The sequence below is a fragment of the Haemorhous mexicanus genome, chromosome 5 (assembly GCF_027477595.1).
Source record: "Haemorhous mexicanus isolate bHaeMex1 chromosome 5, bHaeMex1.pri, whole genome shotgun sequence".
Lineage (NCBI taxonomy): Eukaryota > Metazoa > Chordata > Aves > Passeriformes > Fringillidae > Haemorhous > Haemorhous mexicanus.
The window spans coordinates 30,398,844-30,422,269 of record NC_082345.1 but is presented as its reverse complement, the minus strand read 5'-3'; the positions used below and the strand labels follow the sequence as shown (position 1 = coordinate 30,422,269).

Below are 23,426 nucleotides of genomic sequence, written 5' to 3'. Positions count from 1 at the left end.
AGACTGCAGTCTTGAACTCAATCGAACTTCCCCAGCAGGGACACACTTGTGGCATTTTAGAAGTTGTCTTTACAAATAAATAAATAAAACACCTACGAGCCTTTCAAACTCTGCGGTACTAGAGATGCGAGTTCGGGTTTTTTTTTTTTTTTGCGTTTAAGTCACCGCAACGGCGGCAGTCACACTAAGGGATTAGCTACCGATTTCCTGGCTGGATTTCTTCTGGAGCCCGCCAGCCAAAGGGCCGGGCGAGGGCGGCTATCCCGGGGGAGAGGGAGCTGCCGTGCCCGCCCGGCCCGCGGTGCCGAGCGCGGGAGGCACGGCCGCCGGCGGCGCGCTCCGCCAGGGCCGCAGGTGCCCGCGGGGCAGAGGCGGCGGCGGCGGCAGGTGTCGCGGCAGGACACCGGGATCACGGCAGGTAACCGGGATCGCGTTAACAGCCTCCCCCGCTGCTCGCGACAGGGAGGGGCGCTCCCGGCGGTAGGGACACACCTCTCACCCGAAAGGGCTTCTTTCGGAGACGGCCCAGCGCCACCGGGACCCGCGGGGCGCGGGCGGCGTCCTCGCCCTCCCCGGGCCCGCGAGCGCCGCCCCACGCGGCTCTCCCGCCCGAGCCGAATTTAAACTGCGTTACTGTCCCTCGCGCAAAGCACCAACGCCGGTGCTCCCGCGCGTCCCGCCCCCTGTGCGCCCGCCAGCCAATAGCGGGGCCGCTTCGTTGCCTTCCCCGCCAATCAGGACGCCGTTTATTGCTGGCTGGGAAGAAGCGCTCGGTGCGCGCGCCCGCCCGCTGTGGAGCTGGTCCCTGGCGCGGAGCAGGCGAGTCCTTCTCCTCCTCCTCCTGCTCCTCCGCCCCTTCTCCCCGCGCTTTGTTGGTGCCTCTCCCGGGAGAGCGGCGGCGGCTGCGGCCGGCGGCGATGCCCGAGTTCCTGGCGGATCCGTCGGTGCTGACCAAGGAGAAGCTGAAGAGCGAGCTGATCGCTAACAATGTGAGCCTCCCGGGCGGCGAGCAGCGCAAGGACGTGTACGTGCAGCTCTACCTGCAGCACCTCACCGCCCGCAACCCGCCCGCCCTCGCGCAGCCCGACTTTTCCAGCGACGAGGAGCGGGAGCCCACACCTCTTGGCGCCCGGAGCCGCGGAGCTGCTGCCGCCGGGCGGGTGAGTACCGCTGCCTCCTGCCCGCGCCGCCTTGGCTTCACGGCAGCCTCGGGCCCGCTTTCCCGCCCGAACGGGGCCGGCCGCCCCCGCCCGCCGGCCGCGGCTCGGGGAGCGGCACAACGCGCCGGGGTCCCCACGCGGGGTTGGGAGAGGCTCCGGCCGGGTTGAGGGCGGGATCGTGCCCGGCCGGGACGGTCCCGCAGCCTGGGGGAGAGGGTCAGCGGCGCTGCCGGGCGGCCGCCCCGCGTCGGGGACGAGCTGGAACTGCGGGTCGGTGCCGGGGGCTGCCGGCTGCTCCTCCAGGACGCGTCCAGCCCTGAGCGCCCTTTGGAGCGGCTGGCTCGGGGGGCAGCGGCAGCGCGACCGCGCGTGGAGGGTGCGACGGCCCCCCGAGGGTAAATTGGGAGACCTTTACTGTAGCTTGGCGAACGCTGTCCTGCGTACACTCTTTGGGTGTTGGAGGAACGAAGCAAGAGAACTGCGCGAGGCTGCAACTTGCTTAGGAAAGGACTCCGGTCCGCTGTCGCGGTTGTACGGCAGCAGCGCTACTCGGTGTAAATGCTTCTAAATGAAAGGGTGAAGCTGTGGGGGAACAGCTGGTTTGTTTCGCTTGATGAAGTGGACTGTTTAGTGTAAAGAGGGTCTGCGTAATGTAGATGTCTTGCTCGTACCTCTAAGATGTGTGCTATAGCAAAGCGCCTCTGGTGCCTGTTCAGTTAGTCCCCTGTGCTTGTTTTCTTAGATTTTACACATGCAAGGAAAGAGGGGAAGCTGATGCCATTTGAAATTTTTCTCTTTAGGCAGCTGTGATTTCTTTCTTAATTTTTCGTAAGTGGACTATAAATTTGCATATTCTGAGAAAGCAGTCTTGTAATTGATAATTGTAAGATGTCTGGTCTTGAGAAGAGGCTTAGATAATGATTATCAGCTTCCGGTTCCTAATGTGTGTGATAGTGAAACTGTTTAATTGTGTCTTAGATACTATGTTTCAAAGGTCATTAGTTAAGGGAGTGCCGAAAAACGGAGTCCTTTGAAGATCTTTGACGATTTAATCTTCAAAAGCCCAAGAGAACAGTTCTTAAATTAAAACATTGAAAACTGCCGCTTCAAGAGGAAGAGATCTCTAAAACCAAGTTATTTACCTTAACATCTTTTTATTTCAGACACTTAACTGGCATTCACTGAATGCAGTTACAGTGAAACAGACATTTCTCTGATTTAGAGTGGTCTGCTGATAGCATTCATAAGGTGCTTTTGAGTTAAACAGGTTGAGCTTGAATCTGACTTGTTTCATGCTTGTTGGAGGAGGAGCATCTCAGAACTGCTAGTTCCTATCCTAGATATGAGTTTTCCTTTCTACAGTGCTTAAGTTTAAACAATTATGGGTGACTTTTTTGATGTTTACAGAATGGGTGGTACTCCTACACTTTTGTTAACAATATCTGGAAGGCTCTGTACTGTTTATGCTTATCTTGTGTGTTAGTATCAGAGCGCTGTATCATCAGAAGTTCCAGAACTTCAGCAAATACTCTAGTTAGAGCTGCTCAGATTTGGGTCCGTTGTGCCCTGTGTTGTGTCGCTATCCCCTTATCACCCCCTCCCCAAAACAACCAGCCCGAACCAAAACACTCAGAAAAATCCCAAATAATACCTGCCAAGCAAAACAAACTTGGATGTTATGTGCTTGTTGTCTTCTTTGTGCTACTTGAGTAGTTCTGCAACTGCTTGTAGCCTAACTGTTGTCCCTGTTAATGTCTTTTGGCATAAGGGTGTTTCTCTGATCAGCTGTCCTTCAAAAAGATTAACACTCCTGTCTCTAGAGCAACTTGCTCCCAGAACAATTGGAAAGAAGAGGAAGAGTGAGGGAAGGCTGACATTCCAGGGGACTGGGATACAAAGCAAAATATCTTAAGATTAAGAGAGGACAGGAGGGAAAGCACTCAGACATTTGGAAGAAGTTAGAGGTAAGGGGCAAGGGAGGAAGCTGGAACTGCAAGGATATATGGAGAGGCGGAGTAAAGCAAAAGAACGGGCCTTCCTCCACCCCTCTCTGGGCCTGCTCGCCCTTCCCTTTATTGCCAGCAAATAGTTAGAAGCCTCTCAGAGGCTGCAGCCTGGTTGAGTTGCAGCCCTCGTGTGAGCAGGGGAGTCGGAGGGTGGGGCAGCGCGGGCAGGGTCGCGGCCCGTGCGGCGGCGCGGGCCGGGCACCAGGGGGCGCGCCGGGGCCGGGCCCTCGCAGCGCGGGGCGCTCGCTGCGAGCGGCTCCTGCGACACCCGCGGGATCGCTCGGCTGGCTTAGGGGTCCTGCAGGGGGGCAGGCACCGCTTTTCTTAAAGGGGATATGAGCAACAAGTACAAAGGAATCATCTGAATGTCCGTGCTGCACTCACTGAAAGCTACACCCGCTCTCTTAATGCTGGCACTAGAGCTTGGACACGGCTTTGGTCATTAGTAATTTTGAACTGTTTACTCTGTCATTTTAGTGGGGTTTTTCTAAGTTATGAGCATATGATAATGCGTTTAGGTGCTTATTTTCTATTGATAAAAGAGAAAATAAGCTGTGCAGAGACAAAATCCCATAGTTTGAATTCTATTGCAAATTATGTGTTTTGACTATGTCAGTCTTCTGGCTTAGCTCTATCCAGCCCAAGAATATATAGCTCACTTTGGCTACATATTCCTACCAGAGCAGGAAAAGCTTTTAAAATCATGCTTGTTTGTGCCTCAGTCTGATAATATTGTCTGGAGGAGCCAGCTTCTCCAGCTCTAATGTTTTTGAGCAACTTTTTTGCTTTTTTCCCTTAAGCCTGTTTAGCATAGTGGTATGTGAGGAGGGTGACTAGGTATGCAAGACACTGTTTTGCTGCAGGGTGAACCATCTGCATCTGAATGCCCCTTGTCCTGGTTAGTTATGGGCTGAATGTCAGTAAAGATAGCTCACAGGAAAAGTAACTATAAAATTACATTTTTACCTCTCTAGGACCATTATTTTAAAGCATGTACCAAAAATATTATCTTGATGCTGTTGTCAAACAGGAACTGTTCAGAGCTTAAAATGCATAGATTATTATGACTGAGCTTGTTGTGTATTTCATGTCCTGGAAGAATCACTTCTAAACCATATATGAGTGATATTTTTGACCTTTAAAGTGATTATATGAAAAAGATCAGTCAAATGTCTCTTGTTAATGAAGGTATGATGAGAACATCTGGACCTGAGGGGCCTGTTTGAAAGGTCATACATGAGACCTATCAGTTTGGTTTGGTGGGGGGGAGGGGTTAGAGTTGTTTGGGTTGTTGAAGTTTTTTGTTCTAATCAAGTAGCCAAGTAAATAAAGAGCCAGCTCTTCATAGTCAGAATGCTGTGGTCTTGATATCTGTAGCCGAGGTAACAACAGCTTCAACCCCTTCCCTGCTGGAAAAGAGAAGTAATAGTAAAACTGGTGGTGGTTTATGAAGATAAGGTTTGTGGAAAGTACTGGACAGGTGAGGCAGTGTAAAGCATCTGTGCGTGCCCAGTGAATGCAGAGAATCTATTCGGTGTTTCCTGTGTGGCTCTATGTCTTCATTACAACCTGCCACATAAACATCACCCAGAATACAGTTTAAATCTTTTGTAGCCTTTTAAAAAAGTGCCCATGTGCTGAGGGAAGTGCTGACAAGTGCTCATCATTTGAGAGAAAGCTGTGGGCAGCAGGGATGAGATGACCAAAGTAATTCCCACTACAGTGAAAAGTCCTGCCAGGCTGTTCTGCACCTTCAGACTTTGAGTAGGTGCATTTCCTTCACCAAGTAACATGGAAATTAGTGTTTGGGAGGAGAAGGGGTTGGAAGGGTTGAATAGTCCGTAATCTTATAATTTATGATTGTTACTGTACATAGGCTTGGTAATTTTAAGTCTGGCACTTACTAATTAAGGTTAAAAGGTTGTGAATTCTCTAAGTTCTGTGTATCAGTATCTTTTGAATTGCTGCTGAATAATTCCCTTTCCATTGTTTATTTTGTCTGTCCTGTGGCTCTTGGTTAATATTGTCTCCAGGCCTTTAAGGTTAAAAAGTTCAGTAGGACTTGATTTTTTAAAAAAGGAAATTCTATTGTAGGAAATGATTGTCTTTGGTAGAATAAAAAGTACAAGGGGAATAAAGACCTATCTATTTCACAGTATAAATCTATTATTAACATTTTGCATATCCAGTTCCTTAACTTCACATCTCCTAAGAGAAATAGTTATTTCTTACCAGAGGGAACTCTGCAAACTGGAGAATTAAACAGCATTCTTGTGGTGTGAATTGGGCTTTCTTTAGCCTATCTTAACCTCATTCAGAGAAATCGTAAATAAGCCTGACCCTTTTTGTGTCTAGTGATGGAGCTGCACCTGTTTGGGATTAAAATCCTTGTATCCTGATGTAGATGCCATTTACCTTGGGATTTGAAAATAGTTTTTGGTGATGTCCCATAGTTGTTGGTTTTATTTAATGGCTTCTTCAGCGTGTTTCTTATGCTTGTCTTTGGGACAGTGCTGGGACTAGTACAGGCGCTTATGAAGTTTGCCTAATTAAGCTGGTCTCTGGCTGTTCATTTTTACTCAGCAGGAATGCCTAAGGTAAGGGGTAGGTTCTGAATTCGGGTTGCTTGCATTGTCTGCTCTTCTTGCTAGCAAAAGAATGTGAAAGCTTTGTGCTGTCAAGAGATGATGATACTTGGAGAAGATGAATTTCTTATGCTGTGGCCCTAGTGCTGAAAATGCTGTGTGGTAGCCCCATGCTTATAATTCACTTCAGTACTCATTTGAAGAATTAGTTCCTAGGCAATTGGAAACCAAGCCTGACAGATAACACTACCAAATTGCTATCTCTCAAGTGAAGTATGCAGATAATCTTCCATCTTCTGTTTTCTAGAAAATAGCAATGGCTAGAAATATTTTTTTATGCTGTAAACTCTGGATTGGATTAGATGATGTTCAGATAAGGATTTATTGATTTGGGTATATTGTTGCAGAAATATTTACATAGATTTGGCTGTATTGTTGCAGAAATATTTACATTATGGGCAAAGTGGTCAGTGGCACTGCCTTACATTGGCAAATTCTGCCACAATTTCATTTTAGGCGCTTCATCTCCGCACCACAGTAAGACAAATCTTGCCAGTGGTCATAAAACAAGAAAATGAGGGTGTGAGTTTTTTGGGTTTGTTTGTTTGTATTTAATTTACACTGTTAAACTTTTAAGCTAGCTCTTTTGATCTCTCTCATGGTGTAGTCCAGCAGACAAGTTGTCCTGATTCACAGGAAGCGTAGTGATGCATTATACTATAATGGTAGTGGTAATTAAGTTTAGTGTTGTTGCTGAAGTTGATGCTGTCATGCCACATTTGAGGTGAGAGAAAGTCTTCTATCCAGCCTTAAACTTCTAGGGATTCACCTGGTGGTCCAGTGAATGGTTAGATGGCAGCTTTCTACTTGTACAAGGGAAGTCATTTGCTCCTGCTCTAAGGAGAATAGGTGTTCAAAAGTAAAAGCTGTGACCTTGCAGAACACAAAATGAACACATCTGGCCCAATATTGAAGAACACAGATTACTTTCAACTTCCTTCATCCCCTCCCTACTCTTTTTCTTTGCTGAAAATGGCTGTTTTGATGATCTCTGTTTGTGACAGTAGTGCAGGAAAAAGTGAAATGGTATTTTGAAGGAAAAAAGCCACACAGAAACCATGAGAGATGTGAGTTTACTTGTGTTAGAGTACCCTGGTACTCATTAGTTACAGTTAGATTTCTGATGGCTGAGACTTCTGTAAAGCATCCTGAATGCTGAGTTTTTTCTGGTGTATATTGTTGTAGTCTCTTCTGTGGTCTCTAAGTGAACAAAGGTAGAGATACATTACAGTAGGATTCCAGTTTCTCTGAAGTGTCATTGGAATGTCATTTTCCTGCACCATGGTAGCTTTTTTTCTGAAATACGGACAAGCATCTTGATTAATCTGCTTGGTGATGTGGGCAAACACCAGAGCTGTCATTAGTCTAAACAGATCTCAACAAGAAAACCCGGCATTTTTTTCAGAACTTTTTTTCTGTTTGGACAGTCCAGTAGTCCAGAAAAAACACATTGAATATGATATGAAAGTTAATGCAATATTTAACTTGACAAAATGTTATGACCCACATGTTCAAAAGTGAATAAAAGTCTCATGCAGCTGCAGGATTGTTTCTTGTGCATGGCTCAATTGCTTCAAAAACTAATTAGGAGTGGAAATACTGATAAAGTGAGTTGTAAATCTCTCTTTAGTCAAATCTGCTTCTTTAATGGTCCTATACTTTCTTTGGACTGTTTGGAGTTTATTTCTTAAAATAAAGAAATGCCATGATCCTTAGAGATTCTGTTGCTTTTCAGCAGCTGATTCTAAGTTTATCATGCTGGAATATCCAGAAGCCAGAGGAAAATTTGGAGTCAGATATATTTGGGAAACCCTCATTCAGTCCCTGCTTAGTTTTAAAATATTTTAAAATATTTGAGGCAAGACCAAGTTTGCATGTAAACAAGTATTGAACCTGCATTAATAGCTAGATAGATTCTGTTAGCTCGTGTAAATCATCTCAAAGTGTTTTGTTGCTATCTTATAAAATGCAACAAGAAAATTATCATTATTGAGTGTTTATAGCCTATTTGTATTTGGACTTTTTAGTCTTTTGTTAGTACAAAAAAAAAAAAAAAAAAAAAAAAAAACCAAACAAAAAACAAACCCAAACAGGCCCTTTGGACAACTGAGCTGAGAAAAATGCTAAGTGCAGAAATTGTTTCTGTTTATATAATGCAACTTTGAGATACAAATGTGACTTATTTCAAAACAGTATCAAGGTCTTTCTTAGTAAAGAGCGTGAAAATCCTAAGCATGCTTTTTTGTGTCTTCTTCACTTTTACAATCCCTATTGCAGCAACAGAGGCTTCCCAAGTTGAAGTGTTATGATCACTCTCTTTGGATCGAGCGGAAACTGCTAATTTAGGAGTAGCATCTCAGCAGATTATTTTGATAGCCATCTGCATGTGGTGATGGTGCATTGCCAAGTGTTCAAGTAGTGTTGCCAGACTTGGGTTTAGAATTTTTTAGAGCTACAAGTAGCAGAGGCCTAAGTAGACAAGCAGGATTTTGAGACTGTTTCTGATTTTTGCCTTTCCTCTACTTACCTTGTAATATCATGTAATCTCACAGAGAATGACAGGTTGACTAGGAATAGGAGTTTTGGAAACTTGGTTGAAAGTATGTAGGTACTAAAGAGCTTGTTCCTTATCATTAGAGGAGGAAATTACCTATCAGGTAGAAAAATAATGCAAAGAAATGCCAATGTAACAAATATTTATAGTTTTGTGTAGTGATGGTGAAACGGCTAGAAGCCTACTTCTCCAGCCACAAGAAAGAAATCCCTTCCCACTATATACTTGAACTTCAAACTAAAACACAAGACCAGAATGAGTGATTTTAAGAGGAGACTTGTAATGGGTATTTCCTTCCTAAGTAGAAAACTTGGCATTTTTTCTTAGTAGGTGTAAATGTTTGTACTGTTTCACATAGGCTTTAGTAGTGACCATGGGTGAGAATAGAATTAATTTCTTCTGGGTTTATATGTTTAGTACTCTAATGTTTTCCTGTTCCCTTAGAAGAAAAAGGTGTGTTCGGTATTAACTGGAAACACTGTCTCTCATTTCTGTCTCCTGTTCCAGAAAGCCACAAAGAAAACTGACAAACCCAGACCAGAGGAGAAGGATGGCCTAGATATAACAGAGATGAGTAATGAAGACCTTCAAGAGCAACTTATGAAGTATGGAGTAAATCCTGGCCCAATTGTAGGTAGGTCAATTGAACTAGTAGATATTAATCTGTTTTATTTCTCACTATACCTCACTTGTGAAGTTTCCCTGGTACAGTTACTTTTTAGTACCAGTACTGTTGCAATCCTACTTCTCACCTAGGATATTTTCATTGGACTGTTTACATTGAGAAGCGTTTCAGCGGGCAAGTCTGCAGTTTGTTTCTGCTGTTCTAGGCCAGCTGGAGATGTTCCAACTTGTGTTCTGAAGCTGTGTGACTATTAGTTAAAGTTCAGTGCTGGGGTCTTCTGATACAGAGGTTTAGATCTGGGCCCACTTAAATAGGAAATACATCTTACATAATAACATAATAGTATTGAGAGCCAAATGAGAACAGGGAACTTCCCTTTCCCTAGAGCATTTCCTACTCACTGCATTGTGCAGTAATGTTTTCCTTTGCTAATGTTTTTTTCTAGCCTAGCATTCTGTCCTGTGTGCTGGCCTATGTCAGGAGTAGTCCTGACCCCAGCCTAATCTCCTGCCTTGGACACTGTCTGTGATGTGAGATCAAAGTGCCTTGCCTTTCAGATTGTGCAGTAGCCTAATGGCAAGGGAATTTGATTTCACAACTCTTGAAAAAAAGATTGTTGTCTGTAGTATGCAGAGCCTTCTGTGGAATGTTCTTGAATCCTAGGTGGATGGAAGTGTCCATGACTGAGTGTCATGCAGTCCTGTGTGTATTCCTAGTCTTATCTGAAATATTTTCAGTTAGCTGATTCTGCATGCCTTGCCATTCATCCTGTACCTCTTGCATAGTACTCCAGAACCTATGTAGCCCACTGGAAAGGCATTTACATTTGGTCTAATTTATTGCCTTTAATTCTTAGAGGGTATGGATTCTTTCTTGAAAGGCTGCCATTTCTTTTAAATGGTGGTTTCCTCTTATCAGAAAACTTCAAAAGCTAGATTTTTTTTTCTGCAGCTAACAGCTCAGGCATCAGTCACCTCTACAGATTTTTTCCAACAAAGTCAAAATATGGAAGTATGTGCTAGACTTAAAATGTTTTAGACAGCTGTTCTTGCTTGTCCAAGCAAGCCAACCTGATGGCTAGATGGCAGCAAGCACAAAGTTCTGTTGTTGATGCTTGCTTGCACCACCTCTGATGCTTATTGGTCTGGGTTTTCCAACAAGGTAAAGACAGGGGCATTAATTCCAGGGTAGGGGAATTAGGAGAATAATAGAGCAATCTGCATGGAAATTGTTTCCTTTGCACTATCGAATTCACTTTTTTTTGTAAGGGAATAACAACTTTGTATATTGCAAAATATGAAGTAGAATATCTAAGAAGCAGGTAAGTTCCCTTTCCATAGATTTCCTTTCTATAACTTTCAGTGTACAGGAAGGTCTGAGTTAATCTAAGAATTCTCTTAAACTGAAAAGTTAGAGGCTTTAGAGGCAGAGTTGTGTACCTAGAGGTGTGTGTGTATATATATATAGAGAGAGAGAGACACTCTGGGCCATACAAACTGATTAAAAATCAACAAAACATTATGTTCAGAAATTCCCAAAGAATATGTAACAGCCAAGTTCTGTCAGTCAAGTAAGGAAAGATTAAAACTGTTTCTTTAGCGTGTATCCTTCCTTGTTATAGCTACTACTAGGAAACTTTATGAGAAAAAGCTTTTGAAACTGATGGAACAAGGTCCTGACCTGAAGGCACCTGTGCCTCTCCCAGCGATTCCAACTACTGAGAACACCAGACAGAATGGAAACAATGATTCTGACCAGTACAGTGACAATGAGGAAGGTAAGGCTCGAGTGGAACTTGCATGGGAACAGTTCAAATTATACATGAGTAATACTTGCAGTAGAAATAACCTAAAGAGGTATGATCTTGCTGTTGGGTGAGACTGTAAAATACTGCTGTGGGTCATGTCAGTCATGTACTTGATCATGCACTGCCAGCAGAGTGATCCAGGAGCCTGTTCTGGGAAAGGAGACCTTTTGCTACTGACCTGGTCCCTTTTATCCATTTTCCCCAGACTGTATGGAGCCTGTAAATCCAATAGACAGGAGAACTGCGTATTGGGTGTTTCAATGTTCTTTGCACTTCACACTTAAGTACTAGTCCAATTTTGTCTTATGGTGCTCACACCATAGTATTAGTAGTTTCGTAGTTATAATTATAGTAGTTATTCACTGTGGGATAGTGAATAAATGTTTCTTTATTAATTTTTTTTTCTTTTTTGCTTAATGGCTAACGCTTATGATTCAACCCTATTTATGCTCTGTTCCTTATGGACTTAGTTGGGGGTGGATTGATTGGTTGGTCCTGGGTGTGTATTTTGTGGGTTTTAATATCAAGTTTGTATCAAGCATGTGTAGTGGTGGGGAAAGTGGGACCAAAACCACACCATTGTGCAATTTACAAAAAAATAAAAACAGCACAAATTTTAAAGAATTACTTGAATGGAGTGTTAGAAGATGCTTATTTAGTGTGGTTTGGTTTTGGGAGTGGGTTTGTTTTGTATTGTTTTTTACAGGAATTTCCATGGACATAGGACAGGAAGGGCTGAAATACAACTAGTAATTGGATGATCTCCCTTGCATATTTGGGCTTATTTTTCAACTTTTATATTTTGCACTTTTTAGGGGAAAGGATGTTAGAGATTGATTTATTAATGTTTGGGACAGCCAAGAGCCCAGTCACAACTGACAGCTAACTTCTTATAATTACATATGCTTCATATAAATACTGAATTCTTCACACACTGGGAAAAAAAACTCAAATACAAACATTCCCCTTTTCCCTTACAAAAAAAAAAGTTTTTTTATTAATAAATCATAAATATGTTGGTGTAAAGCTAGAATTTTAGAAAAGCAGTGGAAATAATGCATCTTTTTATTGGTGAGATGACTGCTAACAACTCTCCTTTCTACTGCATCAGAAATGGGGTTTTATATAAAAGGACATATATTAGAGGAAGCTAAGCTAGCAACTTAAAACAACATTGACAAGCTTCAATACCTTTACTACAATCAATAGAATAATACTTTGGTTGAAGGAATTGCAATTTGATAGCATTTCTAAATGGAGCTTCTGGATTTGTCAAGGCTTATCTGAAATGTAGAATTTTTAGCAAAAAAGGTAAATACATGGATCAATTTTAAGGTTATTCTTCAAAAGTCTTTGTTCTTATACATTTAATAGAGAAATGTACTTGTTTCACAGCTTTTTAAGGGAATGGTAACTCATAAGAGTTATGTTGCCTCTCAAAATGAATTTTTATTAAAATACATTTGGTTTCAACTAATCTAACAATCAGTAGTATTATAGAAACTAGTTATATTAAAACTGGTTGCAGATCCGAAGACTGAGCTGAGGCTTGAGAAGAGAGAACCTCTGAAAGCCAGGACAAAGACGCCGGTAGCACTCAAACAAAAAAGAGTTGTCGAACACAACCAGGTATGTTTGTCATAGCAGCTTGTGGAACAGCTACTGACTGCAGGTGATGTGCTCACTAAACACTTACTACCTTTAACATCACATTTGACTAAGTGAACCATGCTGATTTTTAAAAGTTCTTTTAGAAGCCTGTTCTAATATAGCATGAAAATCTTGTGAATTAACTGTAGCGGCTGGTTTTAGCATGTCTGATAATGTTCAAAGTTATGGTCTGCTAAAAGCTGTTTGTCTGACTTGCCAGCTGCTGTAGCACCTCCTAGAGAAGATTAGTAGGCAACCTTAACATGTTCAGTTTTGGAAACCTGGCAGATTAAGTCACATGGACTGATAGCTTTCTGTTGGATGCTTGTAATGAATTTGATTTAATAAAAGCAGTGGTTTCTCAAAAAAAGAAAAGTTAGGAAAAAGGGGTGTGTTGATTTTTTTTGTTTTTTTAACAAGTGTTTTTACATACACGTATATATATATATATGATTAGATAGCTACAGATATAGGTATGCATTTTAAATCCATCTATTTAATGACTCATTTAAATGTAGTCTGTGAAGTAATGTATTTGGGTATATGCCTATATATATAGGTTTGTGAATGTGTGTACACACATACACCAGCTGACTATGTAATATTTTTTCTTCAACTATGTTTGTAGCAGCAGTACTAGAGTAGACACAAATTTGTTTAAAAACTTCTATGAAGAAAAAGAAAAAATAACAAGTGTAGATCTCCCACCTGTATGTACCACTTTTCTTTACTTATAAATATTAGTTCTGCTGTCTTGATGGAAGAGGGATTTTACAAAAGCACCTCTGATTCTCAAACTGCTGAATACAGAGTTTGGTAGTTGATGGCTGATCTGTCCTTCTAATGTGAAAGCATCACTAAATGCCCTCTTCCCTACCTTAGGATACTTAAAGTCTCTAGAGTGCTGTTCATCTGTCCAGTAAGTAGTGGAGTTATGCTGTAGTAAAGGACTCATAAAGAAACATTCAGTGACTCAGAATCTGGCTTGTTAATTGCTTGGTGTATTTGAGCAGATTGCAGTGACTTTTCTCAATACTTTATTAAATGCCAGATGCTTGCTATTTAGTGTGTGTGTATATATGTATAAACATGCTTTAGCTATGGATGTCTCTCTAGCAGGTGAAATGCTGCTATATGACCTTGAGTAATACAACACAGCTATGGAGATCCATAACTAGTTTGCTTATTTTAAGTTGGAGTTTTAGGGTGCAAGCTAAACAGATTTTACTTCAAAAAATTTAAACACACATGTAGTTCAGTGCACCATTCTTTAATTTGATCAGGCAACTTCTGCTTGTAATGGTCTCTATAATGAGCATCTTAATCTTTAGATTCTTGTATTTCAAGAATCACTTTTTTCAAAGTGATTATTCTGCCAGAAATCCCTATCAGCTTCAGTGTAATAAAGATAGTTAATTCTGCTGTCAACAAGGAAAACTTGTAGTCTTCAGGAGCTTGTCTACAGAACTAAAGAGATGTAGCGAGGTATTTTTGTGCCATTTTAAGTGATGATTTGTTTACTCAATTTTTTGTCATCTAGTTTCACTATATTAGTATCATGTCATTACTCTTTTGGCAATCTTACATGTGCAGTACAGATGAGATGCAATATTTTGCAACTTGTCTTTTAATTACCAGGAGTTAATCAAAAGAATCATGAAAACATTACATCATTTCAAAATTGCCAAATTCTTCAGAAACTCTCTTTAGTTAGTTAAACCTTTTACTTTTGAACTTCTGATTGTTTCTTGTCTGTTTGTTTTTTTTTTTTTTAAATACAGCAAACATACAAAACCACTGAAAAAACCCAAAACAAAACAGCCCCACCCACCCCCCAGTTAAATTTTGCAGCTGCTTGAAGCCAAGAACAACTTAATGCTTTTGGCTAGCAAATGTATGTAGTCATGTATTTTGCTGAGAACAAAACCAGAACGTGGAGACTTTTTTTTCTTTCCTCCCCTTCTTCCAGTGGAATTGCATTGTAGGTTTTCATCAATGTGTCAAGGGACTATACTCCTTCTGCAGAACTATTTCGACTGTTATGCACTGTGTGGCCACACAGTGCATAACAGTTGAAATAGTTCTGCAGGAGTATAGTCTGAAGCATGGTGTGGCTGAGCTGGTGGGCAGTGTAGAGCGAGCAGACTTGCTAGTTACTTCTAGGTCCTGTGTAGCACTGGTTTTAGACCAGATGTACGTAGCTTACAAGACTGCTTGTAATTTAGCATGGCTGGATGTAGCTGTTCTCTTGAGAAGAGAGTGCAAATAGATAGCTATTTGGCGGCCTGCTGCAAAAGAAATTGGGTGGGGAGGTTGAATATGGTCTTATCAGTCAGTTAGCAGTGGAGGGCTGGATGGACTTGAGCTCAGCTGTTTATGTTTAATTACCTCTTCATAGTGAGAAGTTGGCAGGAAATCCTAATTTAAATACCCCCTTCTAATCCAGTAGGTGAATCTAGAGTAGGAGTTCAGAACTGAGCCTGACATGTCATAGGAAATGGCATTGGGCAGAAGGAGGCGGGTTAAACAATGTAAATTTTCAGGAGTAATGTAGAACTCGTCTCTCTTCTGAAACTTTGTCCAGTGACATTCTGCATGTGCTGTGTTCCCCTACTCCTCCCAGTAATTTTTTTTTTTTTTACTACCTGTATAGTAACTTGGTAAGTAATAGCTGAGGTAAAGTCATAATCTGTAGTTTCACTGCCCATGAGTTATTTGACAGTTAGAAGCAGATACTGATCACTGCTTGTGTACCACACCACACCATTGTAGTTTCTCTGGTTACATTACAGGGTGGTGGTGTACCCAACGTGAGCGTTACATTTTGATAGGGTTAGAGGCCTGCTCTGTTGACAGTGAGGATAATTATAACTGTACACAACAAATTTTATTTCTTTTTTCATTTTGTCTGTTGACTGTGTTCTACTGAAATCTGGATGGGTTTTATGCAGTAGATTCTGGTTTTTCCTAGACTTTTCATGCAAGAAAAAAATTGAAAGTTGGTACTTAAACCATGATTCAAGTATCTGAAGAAGAGAGGCAGTTATTAGTGAAGTGCTATCTTTCATTAGAAGATAAGTAATTCATAGCCAGATAGTCTGGAATGGGGAGCTCATGGTTCCTAGTATGAGTGAATTTGTCTTCCTGCTTTCCTGAGTAGAAACACTCTGAAATTAGTATTTCTTCTCTAAGCTTCTAAAGAACACCTTTCATATAGAAGGTGTATGGGGTTGAGGTGGGGAATTGTGATTCTAGGTTGCAGGAAGGAAGAGAATGCAATGTCTGGTAAATATTTAAGAAAGGGTTAGAAGATGTTTCATCATAAGTCTGTTAAAATTGTAAAGAATTTTGGAGAATTAGGCTGTAATCTACAATTCTAAAAAGAATTGCAATCTGCTTGGACCTGAGGTCTGTGTATTTGTTTTAGAAAGTACTTCAGTGACTTTGGAATGAAGTGAAACACTTGTGCTCCCTCTGCTGTGTATGTAGTAGCTGTTATACAGAATTTGTCATAGAACCATAAAGCAGCTCAGCTTCTAGTTTCACTGTCCCCTCTCAATTAATAAATACTTTTCAGCCTGTTCTCTTAACACATTGTTTTGGGGCTGAAACTGTTCTAGTGAAGTAATTTCCACTATTGAACCTGTAACGACAGTTGCAGTGTATAATTTTATTTAGCAGTGAGTGTAGCTTCCAAAAACTTGGTAATACATCACTGTATGAGGCGTTAATGTGCAAAGATAAGAAGTATTAAAAAAGTAATATTTTTATATTTAAACTTAACCAAATAAAAAAGAAAATCTTGTATGTAGTGTAGATGAAGCAGATCCACATCTTCCTTTCCATCTTGGAATTAGTTTTGAGGGGAATATTTGCTTTGAGCACGAAACTTGCAATAAAGCATAGGGAATCATCTGTGTTTGTTAATGGCTATAAAAGTTTGGTGCTTCATGCTGTTACTTCAATTTGTGAGAGATCTGTATCAGGCTTGATTGTTTAAACCTGCTGTTATGTGAAAATTGTTAGTTTCATCCCTGTATGTGGAAACTTTGTAAGATCATTAAGTGTCTCTCCCTGCTCCCTATGGCTGACGATTAGTTCCTGTTGAAACACAAGTGGTTGTGCATAAACTGCCCAGTTTTGCTTGAGAAAATAGAACCCTGTCTGTGTAGAGAAAAAGGTGATGCTTTCTGCTTATGCTCATAGATTTATTTTTGTATTTGTGTGTGTAGGCAGGAAATGTAATGGAACTGAAAGCTTCATGTCTGCTGTCCATGACTTGATGTAACTCCTCATGTTAGCTCATGATACGGCAGTGAGCAAATTAGCAGTTTTTACTGTTGGGCATTATCTATTCTGTTCTGTATTTGAGCAACAATATGCTCAAATGTAAGTATTCTGGTCAATGCTACTAATCTAGCTAGCTATTCATTATATTCTAGCTGTAGGATCCACAGTTTTTTGATTGTAGACATGTTGCTTCTGGAGTGTGCATGCTATTTTGGCTTTTGGTTGTGAGTATCTGATATTTGGAGCTGGTTTTCATGTATATGATCATGTGTTTGATGCTTGAATAGACCTATTCTCAAGATGGAGTTACTGAAACTGTCTGGACAAGTGGATCTTCAAAAAGTGGACCTCTGCAGGCATTTTCTAGGGAGTCTACAAGAGTGTCAAGAAGAACACCAAGAAAAAGGGTGATGAGAGGCTTTTTTAATAGACAAGATTTTTTTTTTTCTCTCACTCTTAGGGTCCCAGTGGCTCTTTTATTCAATTGTTGTCTTTTGTTTGTTTTAAACAAACAGGTGGAAGCTACAGCACAGTTGCCTGTAGATGATGCTGTAATATCAGAGAGTACTCCCATAAATGAAACTGTATTGGCTGCAAGCAACGAGACCCTAGTAAATATGCTTAGTAAATATGTTTAATCAATTATGGTATTCTTCTGTAATATCTTCACTGATAGAATCATTCTGTTTTGCACAAATAGAAGACTGTTTTAAGGAAAGTAAGACTATTCAGTAGTCTTTAAGAACACATACTCAGAATCTGTTCTAGTACCTAATACTCTTCACTTTGAGATGGGACTAGGTCAACACCTAGGTCCCACCTAATGTCATTTGGGGGGGAGGGCTGAAAAGAACCACTTTACAAGCTAAGATGCTTTCTTAATTTATTTAAGTACATGCAGAATATTTGCTTTTAAGTTTGGCTTTTCTTGTGAACTAAATAGCTTTTATGTTTCTAAATGGCTTAAAAGAAACTACTTGGAATGATAAGCAGTGTGTTTCCTTTGCTGATCTTGGAGCATGTTTTACATAACCTTCTTCAGTTAACTGCTAACATGCATATATTCAATGCACATAAAGGTTTTGTTTTTTGGTTCTGCCACCTTGCCCCTTTTCGTTTTGTATTTTGGCTGTTTCTGAGTTTGAACAATTTTGAATCTCGGCAGGTTGGCAATAGGGTGCCTGGAAATTTCAAGCATGCAGCTCCTACACTGTCAGTCAGTGAACTCTCAGACATGCCCAGAAGAACACCAAAGAAACTACTGATGACAGCTGAAGTAAATAAATTAAAACTTAGATTGCTCTTGCTTACTCTCTGTGAACAAAATTCTTGTGTGTATGTGCTTACTTCTTAGTACAGAGGGGGTGGAGGATGTCACTGCCCAGGTGACACCAGTCAAAATAAACTAGTGTTGTCACATGACATAAAACAGAACATAAACTTATTTTCATCTTCCCCTTTCAGATTTGGGTGTGTGTGTGTGAAAATCTGATTTTTCTTTTTTCCTAAGACAAATATTTTGATGTGTTATTTCTCCTTGTGCTGCTATTTTTCTGAACAAAATGTAGTTGGTTTTTTTTATTCTTTATAGCTCAAAGTAGAGTAGACATGGGTTATCTCCCTTTGAGCATGTAAATCAGCCCATCCTGAAAAAACACAATGTGCTTTAATTTAGGGAATTAAGTTATAGAATCATTTTAGACCAAATGCCTGAATTAAAAAAAGTATCTGTAGATTTCTGACAGTTATCAAGAAAGAAAAGAATTCTTTTACTGTTAACCTATTCAAGCTGTCAAAAATTATATCTCTTGGAGAACTGTCTAAAGCACCTGCAAGTATATGTAATTGTATTAATGTAATACTGTAATGTGGAATTCTACATTGCAAGATGCTGTTTGTCTGTTTATATAGCTCTAGATAAAGCTGCTATTAACACTTCATTTACAATATGACTGCAATGTAGACTTAGTTGTCAAATAGAATGTTGTGGGTCAACTTGATGTTCTATTCCAAACTGCTGATGGGGTTTTTCAGTCAGTATTTTACTGTACTGTGGTTTATTACAGCATACTGTATGGTTTATTACAGCAAGAAGAGACAGATTGCCCACATCAATGCTTTTTAAATCATGTTGGTCACAACCAGTCCTGTGATCTGCTCAACACAGCCATGATAGAGGTGATGGTTAAGTTTTTTTGGTCATCTACATCATCGGCTCACAGGTTTATAGGATTTATACAACTTATTTTTTATCTTCAAGGAAACTGAGGCGATCACTGAATGCTTTAGGACACCAAAAGTGACCGAATGGCTGCCAATAATTAAGGTTAAACAAACTTCTAAAACACAAGAAGTAAACTTCTTGAATGGCACTGGGTGACTCATTCATTCTTACAAATTGCACATGGTAGTGGTCACTGAGATAGCCATGCAGAAACTTTTTGTTTTGCGGTCTGTTCGGCCTCTAACTGATTTTGGTTTCCTAGGTGCTGGAGAGAACTACAGAAGAAAGAAGAGTAGAAAGGGATATTCTTAAAGAATTGTTCCCTTATGAAGTATCAACACCTACAGGAATTAGGTAATTCTAAGGTTTATGGGGCCTTTTTTCTCGGTTCTTGTAAACCTGATTAAGCTGAGAAATATCTTTTGATTATATTGATAGATTTCTGAGGAATAGTTTTTGCACTCTGGCTCAATGAGATTTGTGACAGCCACCTATTCTTCTATTCTATGCACATAGATTTGTAACCAAAACAGCCCCCTCTCTATTGAAATTGGAGAAGGAAGAATAGGGTGGTACTATAGTAGGAATTATTACTGGAATTTCTGGGTGGTGAAAGTTAAATGGAAAGGGCTTTTCTGTGGTAATGACTTGCAGTATTTAAGTTTTTGACAACATGCAGCTGCTTAGGCCTGCTGTAAATTAAGGAAAACTCTTGCAGTATATATTTGAGGGGTTTTTTGGCAAAGCAAGAAAGAACTTTCAGATACCCTATTTTTTCCTTTAGGTGGCAGTCATATTGATTACTCTTAGCATGAATAAGGAAGGCATCTAGGAAGGGCTATTACTTGTGCATTTTGGGGGGGGTTTTGTGTCATATATTTAAACAAAAATTGAACCTCTGCATGCAACCCTCTGGTTAATTAGGTAATTTTAAAAATTGCTAAGTTTAGAGGATATGAGAAAAAGTTTGCCCATGTTAAGATGTGAAATTTTCTCCTGTGTTTCCAACATATGAATTATAGCTTCAATTTAAACTGCAATTGCATAAACTCTTAACCATAAGGAGAATATATAGTACCAGTTGCTACTACTGTAGTGTGTCTGCTGACTACTCAAGCTTGCTCTCCTGTTTTGAGGTCTAGTTAAATCCATACCACTTTTTCTTTTCTTTTAAATAAAAATCATATATGTGTACTCCTTGTATATAGGAACTTGCCAGTGTACATGGGGTTTTTTAATCCTTGCTGCTTTGTCTTTTGGCTCTGTGTATTGGCTTAGCCATCAGTAGATATTTTATTGGCCAGAGATAATCTTATGTTTAGAAATCCCAGCGGGGCTGCATAAATAATGATTAAAAAAGCAAATAGAGAGAGATAGGATCATAGCTGGCAATCAAACTGTAAAAACTTTTTGCATGGATAGGGTGAAGTAGCATTTCAAGGTTTTGTAGAGTGTTTGCTTGAACACTGAATTGTTAACATGTCCATCTGTCAAGCTTCAAAAGTAGTATTACAGGTAGTATATTCACCAGAAATAATTCTTAGTTCTTGAATTACACTAAAGCTTCTGAATGTACTTTAGATTGCTCTCTTAAATATGCAGTATTTCAGTTGTGTTTTTTTTTTATTAACAGTGCTAGCTGCCGTAGACCAATCAAAGGAGCTGCGAGCCGGCCTCTAGAGCACAGTGACTTCATACTGGAGGAAAGTTACTCTAAGTATGCGCAGAAATATGGTACCTCCGCTGACATCAAGTCAGAGAAACCACCAATAAAAAAAGAACGCCCTGTTCCTCTGTGGATAAAAGTTCTTCTCTTTGTTATTGTTTCAGTCTTCATGTTTTTGGTTTATCAGTCAATGGAAACTAATCAAGGAAATCCTTTTTCTAGATACCTGAATATGGTCAGTCCAGGCAGTGCCGAATGAATAGCTTTGTGAAAGGCACACCCAATTTGATCTCCTGTTTTTTAATTGTAGAGAACTCTTCTGCCCTCTCATCGGCTCAAGGACTTCTTACAAATAATGTGATTGGAACCTGATAAATTGGATAAATGAAGAAAGATAATATTAAATGGACATCAGTAACTTTCTGGACTTTGGACAAGTAGGAGATCACTGCCATAGGAGTAACATTTTTTTAAATCTTTGAACTTTTTGTAGGCTTTATTTTTTTAATGTGGACATCCTTTAAATTCACTTTTGAGAAAATGTATATTTGTTTTTGCAAGAACTTGGAAGCTGAGAAGGGCAAAAATGTAGTAAAATGTGAAGCTGTGTTTTTAAAGCTTTTCCTTTGTACAGAAAAGAAGTTGTACTTGTCTCGAGACTATAGTGGAGAAGGATTTTAACATGGGAAAAGGGAAATGCATTTCTTTATGCATTTTTTCAGTAACAACATAACTGATCTCTTAGGATGTAGAGAGAGTACAACAACAACCTTTTCTGTAGATTACTGTAACTTTTTAGTAAGTGTAACTGTAAACCTGTTTGCATTTCTGTAACAGTCTTAGTATCATATTAGTAACTCTGTTTAAGTGTAACTTCATTTAAATGTATCCCTTCATTTTAGTGCTTACAGTGTTGTAGGAGCTGAATACAAATCTAATTGGCAAGAGATGTCTTAGAGGAACTTATTTATTAGTAAAATGTGTGGGAAATAAAAACAACATCATAATAATTTGCTACTAAAATACTTTTTTGGGTCAAGATTGTTATCTGAAGCAGTCGAAATTTCAACATTAGCAGTGGTCTTTTTTTCTTTTTTAAAAAAGCGAGGTCTTTCCAACACAGCTTTATGTGATTATCTTTAAATATTCATGTAGAAAAGTATTCTCAAAGTGTGAAAATTCCATATGAAGTTTTATTCTTGTACGAAGAGGGCATTGCTGCATTTTCTGCTAGTTTCATCTTTTAAGGTGAGATTTACTACTTTCATGCCATTGACTATTTTTCTCAGTGGAAGCATGCTGAAACACTCTCTATTGTGTAACTTGGTTGAGCAGGCAGCTGACTTCACTACTACCAATGAAGAGTGATAAGCAAAAATCTTTTAAAAGTGAATGTATACATTTTTGGTGTGCTTAAATCTGCAGCATACAGATGTTCAGTCTTATTGCTTGGTACAAAATTGCAATAAATCATACTACTTATTCTTAAAGTGCTACTTATAAAAAGCTGAGAACATTAGTTAATAGTCAATATCTTTTTTCTCTAGGTACAATTATTGTGTAGACTATAGCTATGGGGAAGCTTTACTTTCTGTGAACTTTGGGACAAACATGGTAATTTGTAGCAAAGCAATAGTTTTGGGGTTTTTTTTCCTGTTTAATGTTTTTTTCCTTCTAAACTGCTTTTTTGAGTAATTCAAATAGCTAAACTTGTGTCCATCCTATAGGGAATTGTAACATAAGACATTCACTTTTGGTGTCAAAAATGGAGAAAAATAAAAATGATTTTAATGTGTGTGGATTTTCCTTATCAAAATAAATGCATTGCTGAAAGGCAGCGAAAGCAAGACAAATGATGTATCAGTGGTGTCATTTTGTGCTGCTACAGTCTTCCCTATTGAAAAAAAATTAAAAATCTGATAATGAACTCAGGTCAGTTCATGTCACCTGGTGAGAGAAGTATCATCATATTTGCAGTATCAGAGTTTTGTGCCATAGTCCTTTAGCCTATGTCAGGCCTTTAATTTGGATAGGGTGAGAAGATAGCTTTCATTTGTTCTTCAATGCTACAGAACTTCCTTTTCACTTTAAATTATTTCTCACACCACTTTGCATGTTTCAATGTAAAATATAGCTTTCTTTCCTAGTTACATGAAATACTTTCTGTTAACCTCCTCCAGCAGTACTACTACCATCATCAAAGAAAAAAAGCAAACCACAATCAAAACATACTGCACACTGAATTTTGTTACAATTAAGTGTCACCATTCTTTCATTTTTGCACTGTTTTGGAGAATGCTCTCAACTTCAGTATTACCTCACAGATGGTAGAGGTTTCTAGAAAAGTCCTCAAAGTAACCCACATCACATTCAGTTGTAGTTGGAAGGCATTGCATCTTCAAGAAAGGATTGGGGTTTTTTATATTTCAGACATTTAATGATGGGAGGTAGCCCTGAGAGGAGGAGATTTCTCCTGGCCCCAAAGATGAATTTTTCATGGTATTGTGAGAGCAACACATAGTACTGTATGTGCTTAAAGCCTTCTAACTACTGCTGTAGAAGTTAAGCTGAAGTTTAAAATTATACTGTAGTCTTTTTATCAAAGTGCTGAAGCAATAGGCACTGATGTTCCTTTTTCCCCCCTCCTTTTACACATTCTCACTTTTGTTCAGTGAGTTCATCTTGTTTTTTTTAGACAGAGACAGCTTGAACTTTCAGAATCAATGACAAAATAGAGCAACTTTATGGACTAGTATCCAAAATCCAGTTGCAAAAATGAGTGGAGTTCTGATGTGGAAA

General features: G+C 39.7%; 1 protein-coding gene across 6 annotated transcripts; it reads left to right on the top strand.

The window, feature by feature from the left end:
- Window positions 1-752: 752 nt before the first annotated feature.
- TMPO (thymopoietin) lies at window positions 753-22,480 on the top strand. 6 transcript variants are annotated; one of them, XM_059846735.1, is made up of 11 exons: window positions 753-1,160; window positions 8,873-8,999; window positions 10,612-10,767; window positions 12,326-12,426; window positions 17,025-17,144; window positions 17,253-17,348; window positions 17,903-18,013; window positions 18,826-18,915; window positions 18,998-19,063; window positions 19,224-19,315; window positions 20,595-22,480. In XM_059846735.1, exons 1-11 carry the CDS (start codon window positions 918-920, stop codon window positions 20,884-20,886), a joined length of 1,494 nt encoding a protein of 497 aa, XP_059702718.1. In that variant the 5' UTR covers window positions 753-917; the 3' UTR covers window positions 20,887-22,480. The 6 variants fall into 6 exon arrangements, with proteins under 6 accessions (XP_059702718.1, XP_059702713.1, XP_059702715.1 ...); XM_059846731.1 differs by lacking the exons at window positions 18,826-18,915; window positions 18,998-19,063 and having other exon boundaries at window positions 756-1,160; XM_059846730.1 differs by lacking the exons at window positions 18,826-18,915; window positions 18,998-19,063 and having other exon boundaries at window positions 17,025-17,348.
- The last annotated feature ends 946 nt before the right edge of the window (window positions 22,481-23,426 follow it).